The sequence below is a fragment of the Myotis davidii genome, unplaced genomic scaffold, assembly GCF_000327345.1.
Source record: "Myotis davidii unplaced genomic scaffold, ASM32734v1 scaffold399, whole genome shotgun sequence".
NCBI lineage: Eukaryota > Metazoa > Chordata > Mammalia > Chiroptera > Vespertilionidae > Myotis > Myotis davidii.
The window spans coordinates 1,567,272-1,584,973 of record NW_006292094.1 but is presented as its reverse complement, the minus strand read 5'-3'; the positions used below and the strand labels follow the sequence as shown (position 1 = coordinate 1,584,973).

Here is a 17,702-nt window from a genome sequence, read left to right as displayed (position 1 = left end):
CATTTTGAAAGTAGGAAATTTATTCCTCTTATATAGCTCTTCAAGTACATAATTTTCTAAATGAGATGTATTCTGTGTTAGTTGGTGGCACTACTGGCAGAAATAGATCACTGCTCAGAGCTGTTCTGCCTACACGCACACTAACCCACATAGCAGCCGGGAAGAGGATGGGGAGTAGGAAAGATATATCTGGTATTTACCAAACGCGGGCGTTTCCTTTGTCTCCCAGAGTATTTATTTGTCTGTGAAGTGGGAGGAGGAAGGAATTCTACCATGCTGTTGCCCTAGTCCAGTGTTTGCCAATATGTGCCGAGCTGTTAATTAAGAGATGTTACAAGAAGGGGTTGTCCATATCCAACAAACTTGGGAAAGCGAGGCTCAGCCAACGTAACCTGACTGTAATTATGAGATGTGACAGAGCCTTTGCTGTCTTAGGGAAGTAGATTACGAATGGGGTGGGAATGGGGTTTGGTCAGGGGCGGGGAGCGCACTCACCCAGCACACAGCATTTGTCAAACTTAATGCGACCCTGGGACCCCTTTTCCTCGGAACATTTCTGTGTCACCTGGAATCCCTTTGGAAACGATCCTCTGAGCAGTGTAGCTAGAGAGCAGCGTTTCCCATGGGCGTCTCCTCCTGAAGGCTCGGCAAGAGACGGAGCAGGCATTAGTTCTCGTGGCATTTGGTAGTTAAGTATCGTGCATGGGCTGGCGTCTGTCGTTATGGTCCCGGTGCAGATTCCTTACTTAGGATGGTGCCACTACATGGACCACAGCGTCTGGCCATCGTAGTGATTTCAGGGTAGATATTATAGTGCATGGATTTCCTGGGGAACTTACAAGGAGCAGCAGACATGCCTCGCTCTGTCCATTCAGGTCTGCTGTTTGGTCACAGACATGCTTTGCTATCTCATCGCATTTGGGAGACCTTTGAGAATCTGATGAAAGCTCTGGATTGTCTTTCTGGAGGCGTGCTTGTTCGTGACTTGATGATATTTATAGCCCTCACCCACACCCCAAGCCCACGGATCTCTAGTAAGAACTCCTGAATTAAATTTCCCCAAATATGAATATAATGGTACGCAGGACTTTAGCCCAGGATTTAGATATCTGTGCACTCCATGCGTTGCTTGGCCATGGTGAGATCAGACTGTATTTGAAGAAATTACAGACTGTCACAGGCCAGAGAAGCCTGGAGAGGAAGAACGGCCAGTCCTGAGATGGTGGCGATTTAGTGTGTCTTCCCAAGGAGGCAAGTTAAGGAGCTGATAACCTGAGAGCAGTGGCTCTCAAGGGAAGGGGCGAGGTTCCCCCCCACCCCTCCCCCCGACATTTGCCAACTGGAGACATTTTTGGTTGTCACCATTAGGGGGGGGGCTGGTGGGTAGCTTCTTGTAGGTAGAAGCCAGGGATGCTGCTAAACATCCTGTGGTGCATGTGAGCGCCCCCACACAACAGAGAATGACCTGGGGCCAGTGTCGGCGGTACTGAGGGTGATCTGCCTTGGAGCCTAGCTGCTCCCTCCTGGACGGTGCCTCTCATCAGCAGGAGGGTCCGAGTAAGGAGGTCTGCATGCTTATTCACACGTGATGCTTCTTGGTAGAGATGGAGGAGGAAGGAGATGATGATGAGAGGGGTAGGAAGTGCAGACGCCAGGTTGGTTTTTCAGAGAACGTTCCTTTCCCAGAAGTGCTGGAGGCTTAAAGAGGACGTCAGCGCTCAGACCGGCCTGGCTCGTGGCTCCATGTGAGAAGGTGGATGTAGGAAACCACCTGCTTCTTTGCGTGGAAAGCTTATTGTTTTCTCTTACCTCAGTCCTGACCCGTGACCTTTTGTCAGTTATATCTGTCAGGAGTAAATGCCAAAGTGATTTTAAAAAGTGTGGCTTCTCTAAGGGACTTTTTTATTTTTGCCACTTCTCCTTAGTCCCACAACCTCATATAGCAACTTGGGAAAGATGATGGGGATAGAAAAGGTATATATTTTATTTACCAAAAGCGGGCTTTTCTTTTGTTTTCCAGAAGCATTTGTCCTGTGAAGTGGGAGGAGGGAGGAATTCTGCCCTGCTATTGCCCCAGTCCAGTGTTGGCTAATATATGCTGAGCTGTTATTAGGAGAGATTATTATAAAAGGGGGGCCCATAGCCAACAACTCAGGAAAGCTAGGTTCAACTAACTTGAGCTGATTTTTAAACGTTGAGGCTTCCAGAACCTTTAGCATCCTAGTGAAGTGTACTGGGGGGCATGGGAGAGGGGCGTGCACATAAGTACCTGGCATTTCTTAAATGTAATTAGACCCATTTTTCTCTGAGCATCTCTGTGTTACGTGTTCTCTGGAGATGATGCTCTGACCAGTGTCGCTTGAGCGCAGCATTTCCCTGTGGCATCTTCTCCTGAAGGCTCTGTGAGAGAAGTTGAGAAGATCTCTATGATGAAGGAACTCTTCCAGCCCCACGGGCTTTATTAAATACAGTTCTGTTGCATTGTATATCTTTAGCCCTGGCTGGTTTGGCTCAGTGGTTAGAGTGTTTGCCTCCGTAACGAAGGGTCTTAGGCTCGAGTACTGGTCAAGGACGCATACCTTGGTTGCAGGTTCTCCAGCCCTGGTCAGGGCACATGCAGGAGGCAACCAATCGATGTCTCTCACATGGATGTTTCTCTCTCTCTACCCCCTTCCTTCCTCCCTCCCCCTCTCTCTAGAAATCAATGGAAAAAATATCCTTGGGTGAGGATTTTTTAAAAAAATTGTATACATTTATCCACTTTTATCAAGTCTTACAAAATAGTTGCAGTTTTTATCAGAGGGGTTGTTCCCTTCTCCACTATATAAATACAAACCATTAATCTGTTTTGGAATGGATGAGAGGAAGAACTAAATTTTCTCACGACAAAAACAGTTGTTTCTTGTGTTTTCTCACGACAAAAACAGTTGTTTCTTGTGTTTTCTCATGGCAAAAACAGTTGTTTCTAGGGTCTTCTGACTTTTTTGTTTTCTCCCTGAGGAAATTACTAAGGTGGCTTAGGTCAGAATTGCTCTGGCTTATTCAGGCTCCTATTTCAGAAGTTTTTAGTGGAAAACATTATACATGTATACATATATCTTCTACATTTCTTGGGGTGCCTGGCGTCATGGGGGCGGGACCTTCTCACACTTCTTCCACTTCACATGCTCAACTCTTCCTGTCTAGCCATTCTTTCTTCAGGCCACTCTCTTAGAACCCAGGACATTGTGACATTGCAAGGATGGCATTGTAACTACCAGTCAGACTGAGGAGCTGATGTACTGAGTCACTGTCCCTCTTTATTCATTTCCATAATGAAACCTGCCAGCTTCATTAATCTCTGGATCCTTCAAGCTAGCAGTAAAAGGAAAATTACATGGAGAGAGAAATACTACATCGGTTACCCTATTCTCCACCTCCTTCTCATTCAGGATCACTTCTTGCTGCCACCACTCTAGACCCGTTTTGGACACTTGGACACACTGTCTTCCTCACTAGCTCATGGTTGGTTTCACATATGGAGCCCTGCCCTCCTGCCCCCTTCCCCACCGCAGACCTTGGTGCTTTGGGCTTATACTAGTAAGTACTTATTGAGGAAATAGTGGGTTTTCTCTATTGACAGCCGTCTGGAGGGAGCCATTCTGTCAAAGTATGAGGCTAGAAAAGCATTAGGTACCACTTGGGGGAAGTAGCATCTTCAGAGCAGGGCATGACCAGATTTAATACCTGTTCAACATACCAGCTCTGTGCTGGGTAGCCTCAGCCCCCACAACTCTGTGGTGTTTGTCCGTGGCTGACACAATTTGCTCAGGATCCCCTTTCTCTCTCTCTCCTCTCTCATCCTCTCTCTCTCTCTCTCTCTCTCTCTCTCTCTCTCTCTCTCTCTCTCACACACACACACACACACACACGGAGTGAGTGAGCAGATCTACCTTCTCTCTGGTTTTCAAAGCCTTTGGCCTTCCCATGATCTCGAACTCCGCTCCTGCTCAGAACCAGCTGTGTGACCTGCGGAGCAGAGCGCCACTTTTCAGTGCTGACCCCGCATCGGGCATGTTTGGAAATACTGTCTGGGTCCAAACATTTTACAACTTGAACATAAAGGGAAAATCTTAGGCTCCTCCCCTCAAGGCAATAGTAAATAGGATCTTGTAAATATTGATAACTTAGATCTATAGGATCCTTTGGAATAATACTATGGTACAGATATTGTCGTTTAAATGTTATACCCCAATCTTCTAATTTATAGGTTGCACCCTATAAATGAGTTGTTACTCCTTTCTGAGCACAACTCTCCCATTTCCCCGTCTCATTAAGTTTCCATTTAGCTATTAGATAGGAGCTTCAAAAGGGAAAATCCAATCATGTATAATCTCCAGTTAATGGGCATCTATTGAGCGACTAGGTCACCAGAAAGAATAATTACACAGTGCCTCTTTGTGCAGCAAACACAAAACCAAAAGCTAATGCATTCCTAAGGCAAGCCAGATTGTTACTGGCTCGCTGCATCCTCCCTTCAGGGAAAAGGCTGGGGCCCCCACCATGCTTGCTGGGGGAGATTGCAAAGCCATTGCAGAAAAACAAGGCCATCAGGGGAGGAAAGAGGAAGGCTGGGGCCGGGGGAGCACCTCCAGGCTTTGTCAGTTCTAATTGCTCATGTTGGGATGGGTTAGCGAGTAGCAGACATTCTAGTAAATGTTTTGTGCAACCATCAGGAACTTAGTGGGTCTCTGGGGCTTCTAGCCACCAGTAAGAGAGTAACAGTGATGACGGAGGTGGAGCTTCAGCCACTGCCATACGTCAGCCTGTTCCCAGTTGGCCCACCTTCATCAAGTCAGACTTTATGCTTACTTTTCTGCATTGATTTATGAAAGATGAGCACAGCCCCCTTGGCCCAAAATAGTACATTAGCCACAAGCCACACTAGCCCTTGGGTTTGTTGGTCCACTCTAGTTTGGGTTTTCAAAATTACATTTTGGTTATTTAGGATTTGCAAAACTTGGCATAATTCAAATGCTCTGTTTTTCCCCCTTAGAACACTTCAGTTATGGAGGATCAAAATGAAGATGAGTCCCCCAAGAAAAATACTCTTTGGCAGGTAGGAATGACTGCGCACAGATCAGAGAGCAGTTGACTCACTCTAGACAAGATGCCCCTCAGCTCATGCCCTTATGACAACAAGAGCCAAGCAGTTCTGTGTTTTTTGCATGTAATTTTACTAGTTTCAGAGTTCACCCCAATTTATCTTCTGATCCTTCGGGAAGTGTCATTATGAATAGCAAAGATTTTGGAATTTTCACAAAGATGCTGAAGTGACTGTGGCCTAAAATGTTCTGTGTCCACTAAGTCAGAGATGGACAGTGGTGGTGGTTTGTCACCAGCACGGCACCTACCACACACCAGTTTATATGCACTGAGGCCTGTTTCTCCCTCGTCCTATCCTTCTTCGTCATTTCCTATTGGTTTGCCCTTTCCTTCTAAACTCAGTTTCCTTCTCTCCGGGCTCTATCTCAGTTTGCCAGTTTTCCTCCCAATCCCGTAGTTTTTTGTGGTGAGGTAAAGGGAATGGGGCATGTAAAGTTTCATGTTTGAGGATTCCATTGGTCATGATGGTACAAATCATTTTTCCCTTCATGAGGGCACAAAGGCACACAGATCTAAATCTGAAGAGAGTAATGTTTCCAAAATTCTCTAGCTCCATTTGATCTGAAACAAAAGGGTAGATTAGTTAGGAGAGTGAAGTTTCCCCAACACATTTACGATGAAACGAAACAAAATAAAACGAGGCCAGGAAGCTTTTCTGGGCCCCGCAGGTGGTTCGGAGTCTTGCCACTGGTTTGGGGAACTGTGTGCAGACTGCCTTGTTTCCTCCTCCACACCTGTGTCTGCAATAGGATTATCTTCCCTTATTGATTTTGCAATTCGGTGTTAATACTGGCTTTCAGTTGTTCGTTTATCTGTCTTTAAGTCAACTAGTTAATGGTATACCAATGCCAGGGAGGGTAGATGGTGGGGAGCCTTTCTGTAAATGATATAATAACCCGTTTGCTTATCAAATGAGATAACGGTTATGAAAGTATTTTGTAAAGTATAAAGCAGTACATAAATGCATTTCATTACCATCCTTATATTTAACCTGCTGGGAAAGCAATTATTTGGCAAGTTATTATGAAAAAGCATAGTAAAGGAGGGGAAGGAAAACATATATCGTTTTCTTTCTCAAGATTAGGCACTTTTAACATATTCATAAATACTCTTAACTTTTCCCTTGGTGTGTTCACGTAAATTATTGTGATTATGCTATATAAAATTCTGCATCTCATCTTTTGTTCCTTAATATTATTTATAAAAGTGTTCTCTTGTTATTAAAATCTTATATTATAAACTAATTTTAACGGCTACCTTATAGCACTTGATGTAAATGTATTATAATTTGCTTAAACCTGTTGCCTGTGATTGGGCAGTTCTAATTTTTCTGGATTATAAACATTATGGTGAACATCCTTATGCTTAAAAGTATCAAAGATGCTCCTTATATCAGTCAATATTGACCACAGAGAAGAATTTTCACTTCATTTGATCTTTTTTGAGTGTTAATTTTTGTTCTGAATGTCTTACTAAAAGCAGCATCAAAAAGTTCTGTGTAAGGCTGCCCTCTGGTGGTGCCCAGAGTCAGTGAGCTGTCCCTCACCCAGTTTACAAAGGGAAAACGTTCTCAGAGAGGAGGTGGTTAAGATAAATGAGAGGGGAGATAAATGCCTTCTGACTTCATACCTCTGAATGTGGACATAGGAACTTCCTTATTACAGGGAAGGTTTCTAAGATTTTATCACGGAAGGCCAGAGACTCCTTTGGAAATTTACAAAGGATGTCTTTCTGGAATGGGTTCAGTTGGCTTTCTTTTAGGGCACAAATTGTAACAAAAGCTCTTGCTTCTTTCTATGAAAGACTTCCGAGGGGAAGCTCCTAATGGCATGATGGTTGTTTGTAATGCAGCTCTGCAGTTTTCAAGGTTCTCTTATGTTAATCCTTCTGGTATTGCCCATGAAGGCGGCCATCAGAGGAGTGATGGGCAGATAGCTTGGCCAGTGTTTGTCAGAAGCATTGAGGTTACTTTGTTTTTTTGTGTTTTTTTTTAAAATATATTTTATTGATTTTTTACAGAGAGGAAGGGAGAGAGATAGAGGGTTAGAAACATCGATGAGAGAGAAACATCGATCAGCTGCCTCCTGCACATCTCCCACCGGGGATGTGCCCGCAACCCAGGCACACGCCCTTGGCCGGAATCGAACCTGGGACCTTTCAGTCCGCAGGCCGACGCTCTATCCACTGAGCCAAACCGGCTTCGGCGAGGTTACTTTGTTTTTAAACAGGGCAGTTACTGAGCCTCACAGATCAGTAGCAGTTGTGGCTTCAGTCTAGGGATTTAGATGTTTCTATGTTATTGTCCAGGTGCATTGCATTTACTTTCAATTTTTAGAAAACACACTCGTTTTTCACCGTAGCCGGTTTGGCTCAGTGGACACAGTGTTGGCCTGCGGACTGAAGGGTCCTGGGTTCAATTCCCGTCAAGGGTTCATGCCCGGGCTCCATCCCTAGTAGGGGGCATGCAGGAGACAGCCATCATTGATGTTTCTATCTCTTTCTTCCTCTCCCTTCCTTTCTGAAATCAATAAAAATATATTTAAAAAAATACTGGTTTTATACTAGGACTGTGTAGATTTGATGAGAAGTGCAGTTAGTATAGGAGTATGGGATATCCATAAGCCTACTATATAAGGGAAAGAACCTTCTGAGAAGGTGAACAAAAGAAGGGAGTGAAAGTCTAAAGTTTTGCCAGCAGTTTTTAGGCCTGGCAACAATATGGAGATCCAAACTGTTTGGTAGAACAAAGCTTTTTAACCTTGTTTGCACATATGCATAACCCATGGACACAGACAATAGGGTAGTGCAGGCCGGGGTGGGGGGTGGGGCGGGCTGGAGGGGGGAAATGGGGACATATGTAATACTTTGAGCAATAAAAATTAAGACAAAATAAATAAAACGAAGCTTTTTAGATGCCATTGTTTCATGTTTCTCCTTTGATAGGCCAGCGGTTTTCAGAGAGTGGTCCTCGGTGTCAGCATCTCTGGGAGCTTGTTGGCAATGCAGATGTTGGGCTCCACTCCGGACCCAGGAGTCAGAACGTCTCTGGTGGGGCTGCCAGTCTGCGTGCTAACAAGCCCTTTGTCATTCTGATGAACGCCCAAGTGCGGGAACCTTTGGCATAGACCAGTGATGGCGAACCTATGACACGCGTGTCAGAAGTGACACGCGAACTCATTTTTTTGGTTGATTTTTCTTTATTAAATGGCTTTTAAATATATAAGATAAATAGCAAAAATATAAATCTTTGTTTTACTATGGTTGCAAATATCAAAAAATTTCTATGTGTGACACGGCGCCAGAGTTAAGTTAGGGTTTTTCAAAATGCTGCGACGCCGAGCTCAGAAGGTTCGCCATCACTGGCATAGACCAATCAAGCATTAACTTTCAGCTTTGAGGGAGTAAAACTATTAATAGTCAATCAGTTGCCACTTTGCCAAGTGGAGCTGTTTTCCTAAAATGGTCATCTCTAACATTAGTTATCTGATAACAGCATGGTTTGGGAATAAGCATTAGAGAATGATGATTTAAGACACCATTAAGCTTTAGCAGTAGCTGTAACTTTGGCATTTACCTTTGAGACTCATTAGAGGATACGGGCTCTGAATACAGTTTTAATTATTTTCTGAGTGAATTAATAAAGGATTGAGTGGCTTTAGGGTAAAACTGGCATTTTAAGATTAAATACACAGAGTAAAAATGTTTCTAATGAAATACCAATTAGATTTCTTTTCCTTGTCAAACTAATTATGTTTGTGTGTGTATTTCTAAAATAGATAAGTAATGGAACATCGTCTGTGATCGTCTCCAGAAAGAGGCCATCAGAAGGAAACTATCAAAAAGAAAAAGACTTGTGTATTAAATATTTTGACCAGTGGTCGGAATCGGATCAAGTGGAATTTGTGGAGCACCTGATTTCCCGGATGTGTCATTACCAGCATGGACACATTAACTCCTACCTGAAGCCCATGTTGCAGCGGGACTTCATTACCGCCTTACCAGGTAACAGCCTGTCTTCCCAGTGGAGGGACGCCGGCCCAGGGCCTGGGCAGCTCTGCGAGGCGTCTGTGGGACGAGAGGATGGAAGAGGGAGGACAGTGCGAGGCAGCACTGCTGGGCCCACTGGGTTTTCCTCTGTGGCATTTGAAGGCCAGTTCAGATCTAGCATCTCTAGGAAATGAAGGCAGTGTCTGTGATGAGTGGTGTGGATCATGGTCAACAGTATGTTTCCTTGAACTTGTTTAATGATTAATGCTGTGATATGTATTTTGATGTAGTCTAGATATAATCTGCATTCTGTCTTTATAAGGATTTTTTCTTAAAGGAACAGTTTGTCCCATACTCTGTGTTTGGGAAGTTTAGGATGTTCACTGGCATCTAAAGTGACACTGAGGGCCCTGGCCAGCGTGGCTCAGTTGGTTGGAACATTGCCTAGGACGCGGAAAGGTCTTGGATTCCATTCCCGGTCAGGGCACATACTCACATACTCAGGCTGCAGGTTCGATCCCAGATGTGCGACAGTCTCATATTGATGCTTCTCTCTCCTTCTAAAATCAATAAAAGCATGTCCTCGGGTGAGTATTAAAAATAAATGAATAAAGTAACACTTCGGGAATGTCAAAACTGATAGCATGTCTCCATTACATTTCTCAAAACTTATTTCTGCATCCTTACCCAACACCCTGCTTGCTTGTGTGCACGCTCCCCACCCCTGCTCTTCCTGTTAAGTTTACTTTGAATTTTTTAGAAATAGACTACTTTTTTTTAAAAAAAATAAGAGCTCTTTCAAATCATTTTAATAACGTGGCAGTCAAAATATGAAAAAGTCAAACTTGTTCCCTTTAAGGGGGGTGCTGCCATGACTCCTTCACAGAAGCATGATGAAAGGTAGTGACACCGATTCCAAAGAGCCAGGGTGGTCAGAAGGCTTCAAGGCTCACAGACTGAAAAGCTTGGTTTCGGAAAGTCCCAGGGGTCACAGGTGGCAGGAGAGACATGAAATTTAAGGGACCTTCACAGTACGGGGCGCGGTTGCTGGGTCATCAGCACCTTGAAACGTTTCTTGATGGTGATTCGTTGTCGAGAGTATTTATCATCTGGGTGAGCAGGATGGGCCGAGCAGGTCTGTTGTGCCCCAGCATCAGAGTCCTTCGGGGTATAGACCGGTCTCCTGTTCATTGAGGTGATACTGGAGACACACGATCTCGCTGAAGCAGGAGGTTCCAGTCCCGTCTGCAGCCCAGCCTACTGAGGGCCTCCAGAAACAGACTGCTTTTTAGACTAGTTTCAGGTACAGAGAGTTCGCGTATCTTCACCTTCCTCCACTACCCACGCGTGCGCGCACACAAACACACACACACACAGCCTTCACCACTGTCAGCATCCCACACCACAGTCGTACATTTGTTCCAAAAAAAGGGACCCATACGAGCACGTCATTGTCACCCACAGTCCATACTTGACGTTAGGATTTACTCTTGGTGTTTTAATCGGGTGGGCTTTGATAAATGTATACTGACATGTATCTACCATTATAGTATCATACAAAACAGTCTCTCTGCTCTGAAAATCGCTCTCTGCCTATTCATCCCCCTTTGATTTTCTATTTCTCATTCATTCACTTCTATTTTTTTCTCTCCATCTCTTTCTCTCTTCTTCATCTTCATCTTCATTTTTAAATTTATGTCTGGCTAGGTAAGATAGAAATATTTCATTCCTGAAGAGAATGCTGGCCAGAGCGTTTTCCTCTACCATGGTCATTGTAGTCTGGAAGTTACAACTGCCATACCAGGGCAAGCCTAGAAATAGCCAGGGTTAACCAGTGCCATTGCCACCACTTCTGCCCCGTCAGAGCTTCCGGGTGGCCCCTCAAGGAGCAGCTCCTCGCTTAGCCTGACTGTGGTGTGAGTGCATCCGGACTCCATGTTCCAGGCATTGTCCCAGCAAATAGACCTGGGCTTACGCCTCAGACCTGACACCTGGGGCTGCACATTGGCAGGCCAGCTTCTGATTCCTAATCCCTCTTCCAAAGCTGGTACCATGGGCGTGTTTAAGGGGAAAGGGACTCTGTTGTTTTTATGCAGAAATATAGCACTGTTTGTCCCATTTCACTCATTCGTATTCCTAAAAAGCAAAATATGATCCCTCTCTTTCTAGAATTGTAGTACTTCATAGCAGAAAGGAATCTTAGCCATCACTTAGTCCCCTTTCTCCTTGTGTAGACTAGGAAGCCAAGAATCAGAGGAAATGGGTGAAATGCCCAAGATCTTACTTACATCTGATCTTGGTCATTGTGGTGAGTGTGCAGGTGATGGTACAGGTTGGTCCCAAAGTTAGTGCAAAGGCTGAAATAAGCTATAGCTAAGGTTACTTTGGAAAATTCCTTAAATTTGCCTAAAGTATAGAATACAACACAATTCAGTAATATTTGTTGTTAATTATGGGAGAGAAAGAAAAAGGTAGGCCTTTGATTGTGTGAGACGGAGGGAATTTGAGTATTCCAGGTGTGTTTAGGTACGATGAGTGGACATGTGACTCAGGTCTCTGTATGGGCAGGGCCAGATCTCAGAACCCCCGTCGTCCACGCCTTCCTACTGACTCCGGCTGCTGCTCTCAGCAAGAAAAGTCAGGGTGATTCTAAAGTTGGTGATTGTGCTTATTCCTCATCAGTGCTTTCAACTAAACGAAGCTATGCCTCCATCTTTCTTAAGCAAATCTGTTTATTATTATTTTTGTTTGCTTTCTACTGGTTGGGTCTTATTTTCCCCTATAATTTACTTCTCAAACATGTTTACAGAATATCCACGAGGTGGCACTGTTGTTCTCCTGACTTGTAGAGTCTAGTTCAGAGGCAGCTCCTTTCCTTGAGGAGTGTGCAGTCTTGGAGAAGAGACAGAACAGATGAACATGTGTTATGTGTATATGGTTAGTATAATTGCACACGATCTAGTTTTCCTTACAGCGAATTTTAAGGTATTGTCCATTTTCTGTTAAAGTGGAATTTTGTGGTATTGAATATTACATGAAATGAATGGGCCATTGGCTGGGACATGGAAATATTTTTGTTAAAATACTATTTGTTTTTGTTTTAACAGGATTTGATCTGAACATATATACATATGTCAGTATATATCATACGTAGGACTCTAATAGCTGGGGACAAGCTGGCCCAGTAGAGTGTGTTAGTTAGTGTCTGGTAGACTTGAATTAAACCTGGCATTAGTTCCTTAACACAGACCCAAACTTAAGAGCATTGTGGGAGAAACAGGTCCACATATATGTTCATACTTGGATTTAATAATGTGTGGAGCAACTTATTATTCTACTTTGGTGTTTAACTTTTATGTAGATGATTTTGAGTTTGAATTTTTACTCTGCTGACATTGACAGTCACCTTAAGACTTCTTTTGATTGTCAGAATTCTGTAAAAATTGCCTATCATTTTAACTTTTTGATGCTTATGTGAATAACATACCTGTTAGTATAGAGAAAATGGAAAAATGTTTGTGGTTTCTGGCTCCTTTTGGTTCAGTGGAAAAAGTGATAATTATGATATGCTTTTCTAAAAATCATGGTAAATGTTTAGTCTGCAATGTCAATTTCTGCAGGCTAAGTTTGTGGTTTGTAAGAACTGTTGTTAAAGGGGAATTTTATACCGTTTGAAGTAGAGGCAGATTGTACTTAAAGGATGATAAGCATTGGTGATCCCTTTGGTGAGGTGTCTAAGCAATTAAGACTTTTGAAACATTTCACTTCTTGGCTGTGGTTTGTTCATTTGTTTTATCCCCAAGGAAGGATGATAAGTCAGTGTGGACAGAGCCTAGATCTGAGGTCTCTGGGGATGTGGAAGAACCAGCGTGAAGCTAAGGCTTTGGGCTGGAAGCAGGGCCAGAGAACCAGCCCACCCCAGTGAAACAGCTGTGGTCACTGGCTTGAGAGAGCCTCTTAATAGGCGTGTGAGCCCACTTGTCAGAACCTCAGTTTCCTTATCTGTGTGGGAATAATGCTCCTGTATAATAAAAGCCTAATATGCTAAGTGTCTGACGTTCATTTGGCCGTTCGACCAGTTGCTATGATGCGCCCTGACCACCAGGGGGCAGATGCTCCGACCAGTAGGTTAGCTTGCTGCTGGGGTCCAGCGATTGGGACTGGGCGAGATGGGCCGGACATGCCCTGGAGGTCCCCTCCCCCCGCAGTCCCTACGCTGCCCCGATCATGCACCAGGCCTCTAGTAATAATAATAACAATAATACTTTATGGGATATTGTGAAGATGAAAGAATGTATATAATATGCCTGGCATCTGGTGGGTATTCTGAGGATGGCAGCTTGAAAAAAACAGAAAAAGAAAAAGCCCAGAGACAGGAAACACCTGCTTCTCTGGTAATAAGATTTATTGCCAGGAAGTTTTAATTATTCACCCACTAATTTCCGTATTGATTCATCCTGACATCATATAGGTAGGTGTGTGTGGCACTTTGTTGAAACAACAGAACGTAGGACTTTGTGACCTGAGCATAAGTTCTCTTCATTTCTGCCTGGACCCTTAGGTCACTATATTCCAGGTTAAAGGCTCCCAGCGACGGACTGCTGTTAGCAGTTGCATTGTTTTTTTTGTTTTGGTTTATAACTTCAGATTTCACAAGGACGAAGATCTGTGATTGGGAAGGGGGAAGGGACAGCAGGGGTGGGTGGGGACCAAGCTTCTTTGCAGCTGTTCTTTGAAATACGTTTCTAAAATAATAAAAGTTTCTGTAATTGTATGATCTAAGCAGCTGTGTTAGAACTGGCTGTAGTCAAGGGCATTGAACTGACATTTCACATTTGAGTTTCATTTTGATACAGTGTTATTTATATATTGAGCTTTGAAATTTGTGCCTTTTAATTGTTTTAATTTATTGTTGAAATTTTTCCAGACCTTCATCTGGTGCCTATAATTAGCCACAGCAGCACTTTTTCAGCTTTGTGAGCAAAGCGCTCTGGCCTCACTTTCTGGGGCCCGAATGTGTTGTTGCCTCGGGAAGGGGGTGGTGGTGGGAGATGGGAGTCTCAGCAGGATAGGGTGAGGGAGAGGCAGACCAGATCAGAGAATGCTTCGTTTAGCACCTCCAGGCGCACGGCCCGCCTCCCTCACCTGACTAGGCTGGACCCAGAAAGTGACAAGGTCTGCGTGGCTGCTGGGGGCGGCCAGGATATTAGAGGGGCTTAGCACTTCGCTGGAGGGGATGTGTAATATTTTCTCTCAGAAAATAACAAGGAAGGGAACACTGCTTAGCTGCCTTGACCAACAATATCAGCCTCATAAGCCTTTGGGGACTTGGGGACGAGAGGAGGAATACAGTCTGACACTTACTGAGTACCTGTTCTGTATCTGGCTCCTTAATAACCTCTTATTAGCCTTCCCAACCTAAGTTTATTAGCCCATGGGTCAAGATTCTAAAAGGAAATACGGTTAAAGCCCGCTAAGAGATTCTGATGAATACTTTGTCAGTCCCAGAAGTGAAGAGGCACAAGGAGAAGCCCATGTGATTACCCGTGGATTTATGTCCCCGATTATAAACAAGCTAGAGGCCTGATGCATGAAAATTTGTGCAAGAGTAGGCCTTCCTTCTCCTGGCTGCCGGCACCGGCTTCCCTCTGGCACCCAGGACCTGGGACCCGGGCTGCTTTCCTCTGGCCACCACCGGCAGGCGCCCGGGACCCGGGCTGCTTTCCTCTGGCACCACTGGCAGGCGCCTGGGACCCAGGCTTTGCTCTGGCCCAGGCTTTGTCTGGAATGACAATGACGTTTGGTCTAATTAGCATATCACCCTTTTATTATTATAGATGTGGTCAGAAAGATGGAAAAAAGAGACACGGTCACAAAAAAAGTAGCCAGAACCTTTGAGAATAGTATCAAGAAGGCAAAAACCCTGAATAATGTAAAATTGTCCAAAATGGTTAAGTAATCTGGGAGAGTTGGAACAAACAAAATTAAGTATTTGGAGCCTCAGTATGAAGAATGAAGGGACTGTCTGTCTCCTTGGGATAGAGTGTGTAGTAAAAATAGCATATTTCCACTTATCTTTTTTCTTCCCCACTAAGAATAATGGATTTAAAACCAGAAAGGATAGAAAAATTGTAGACCAAGAAAGCCAGGAAGATAAGTAGGAAACACACGGCTCCTGTAAGCAAGTCGACCAGAGATAAGTCATTGCTCGTCAGGAGGGCGGCAGAGCCCGGAGTTTGGCTCTCAGAACGGCAGGGCAGTGTGAACCACCGGCAAGCTCCTGGCAGAGTGGCCCTTCCCAGCTGTCAGCTGTGTTTGGTCATCCCGCATGGCTGTGCCCTGAAGCGATTGAGGTGCAGATTGCCTGGTTTTAAGAACTGGAGAAGGTGTATTTGGGGGATATGGACAGATAAATTTGCTGTTACACTCAGGCAGAATTCTTAAATGGATTAACAAATGTTAATTAGCACCGAGAAGACTGTAGGTTTGTGTAAGCCTAGAAGGATGTAAAAACTCTTGTCTCTGAGAGGTGGGATTTAGAGATTTAAATGTTTACAACATTTCTGAAATGAACTTGGTATCCTATATCATCTATAATAATAAAAGCGTAATATGCTAATTAGACCTGACAGCCTTCTGGACGAAGCCATGGTGGCAGGGACTGAGGCAGCCACAGTGGTAGGGGCCGAGCCCCTTGCACCATTTTCGTGCATTGGGCCTCTAGTAAAAGCATAATATGCAAATCAACTGAATGGCAGAATGACTGGTTGCTATGATGCACACTGACCACCAGGGTGCAGACGCTCAATGCAGGAGCTGCCCCCTGGTGGTCAGTGCGCTCCCACAGGGGGAGTGCCGCTCAGCCAGAAGCCGGGCTCATGGCTGGCGAGCACAGTGGCGGTGGCGGGAGCCTCTCCCACCTCTGCTGCAGGTAGGTGGTGAGGAGTAAGGGGTCCCAGACTGTGAGAAAGATGTCTGACTGATGTCCCCTAAGCCAGCAGTTGGACATCCCCCAAAGGGTCCTGGACTTTGAAAGGGCGCAGGCCAGGATGAGGGCCCCCCCCACACCCCCAAGCACGAATCTTGTGCACCGGGCCTCTAGTTGTTATATATGTTAAAAAAGGACACAGAGCAGCTAGTGCCAACTTGTAAACAAAAAAATGCAATCCCAACTTTATGTGGTAAGCATCAGCAAGGGAATACAGGGTAACCATACCAAAGTCACCCATCTCCTTTTTGATAAGGTTTTACCAGACTAGTAAGTAGTGCAGAAAAATGATGTAGAGGTGGTAGTGTCGTCATGGGGCAGAGTTTCTCCAAATGTCCCTGGAGACTAAATAGAGAGATGTGGACTGGACAGTAGTACATCCAGGAGGTTATATTGTCTCACTGTGGGTACCTTGTGATAATTTACAACTGGGTCAAGGACAGCCTGGAGGGAAATAGGTAGACTTATGGGTGCTGTCCTTGGTTCTGACCCATTTAACATGGTTACCCACCAACTTGAGGTAACGACTTACTACATTTGCCCATCATGCAGATCTAGTGTGGAACACCCACTCTTCTTGGTTGTCTTTAAGAGGACCCTTGCATTGTATTGGATAAACCTCTTAGGATTCTAGAATTTGTAGACATGTGGCTCTTTTGAGAATTTTACCTGCACCAGAAGGAGATGAAGAAATTATTGACAAAAATACATCTAGGTACAGCCGACTTTAAGCTTCTTAAGCTGTCAGCATTTTACTTTTTGTCTCCTTAGCTCCAAGGGACTCACATAATTGCGGATTAATAGGATGGCGGTTACAAGAGAATAGATCAGAGGGGCAAGGCCACAAGCTTTGGGGAAAGAGCTCCGAGTTCCAGTCTTGGCTCTACTCCTGTGTGGCTGTGCAACCTGGAGTCTTTCCCTCTCTGTGCCTATCTGTGAAGTTTGGAGAGTCATCATCCCATAGTGATTTTAAAATTTCAGTTATGTCAAAGTATTTTGTCATATTACCTGACAGATAGAGAATGGTCCAGGTTCAGCTTTTACACATAGTGACTGTTGCCCTGAATTGCTTTATCTTAAAAAAATCAGAACCAAAAAGAAGTGCGTCTTTGTGTGCACATGTGTCCCTGCAGAACTACCAGTGTTACTCAGCGTGGGATCTGGTTCAGGGTGTCTTTGTTCCTCTCATCCTTACGGAAGGACGGTCCATTTCCATTTCCCTTCCCATCTCTTCATTGCCTTTTCTGTTTTGTAGAGCAAGGCTTAGATCACATAGCAGAAAACATCCTTTCCTACCTGGACGCCAGGTCTCTGTGTGCGGCGGAGCTGGTCTGCAAAGAATGGCAGCGTGTGATCTCCGAGGGAATGCTGTGGAAGAAGCTGATTGAGCGGATGGTGCGCACGGACCCCCTGTGGAAGGGACTTTCCGAAAGAAGAGGGTGGTGAGTACTGGGGTTGCTTGTTCCCTTGGAAAAAGGTGTCTCGGACCTGGGGTCACTTTGATGACTCAAGAAAGCAGTTATACTTGCCCAATGCATCGGCCCATTTTAAACAAGCGCGAAAAGACGAGTGGTCAGGAGTT

At 44.6% G+C, this 17,702-nt stretch overlaps 1 protein-coding gene and 1 pseudogene across 8 annotated transcripts in view; one reads left to right on the top strand and one right to left on the bottom strand.

The window, feature by feature from the left end:
- FBXW11 (F-box and WD repeat domain containing 11) overlaps positions 1-17,702 on the top strand; it is a 106,081-nt gene that overhangs the window by 62,641 nt on the left and 25,738 nt on the right. For 4 of the 8 annotated variants that reach the window (XM_006765388.2, XM_006765386.2, XM_015565089.1 and 1 more), the window contains 3 exons: positions 5,036-5,098; positions 8,922-9,147; positions 17,376-17,562. In XM_006765388.2, coding sequence (XP_006765451.1) covers positions 5,036-5,098; positions 8,922-9,147; positions 17,376-17,562 — 476 coding nt within the window. Of the gene's footprint in view, positions 1-3,431; positions 3,580-5,035; positions 5,099-8,921; positions 9,148-17,375; positions 17,563-17,702 lie in introns of those variants that run through there. The other 4 variants (XM_006765387.2, XM_006765390.2, XM_015565090.1 and 1 more) reach the window with 3 other exon arrangements.
- Positions 9,918-11,436, bottom strand: LOC102774782 (annotated as a pseudogene).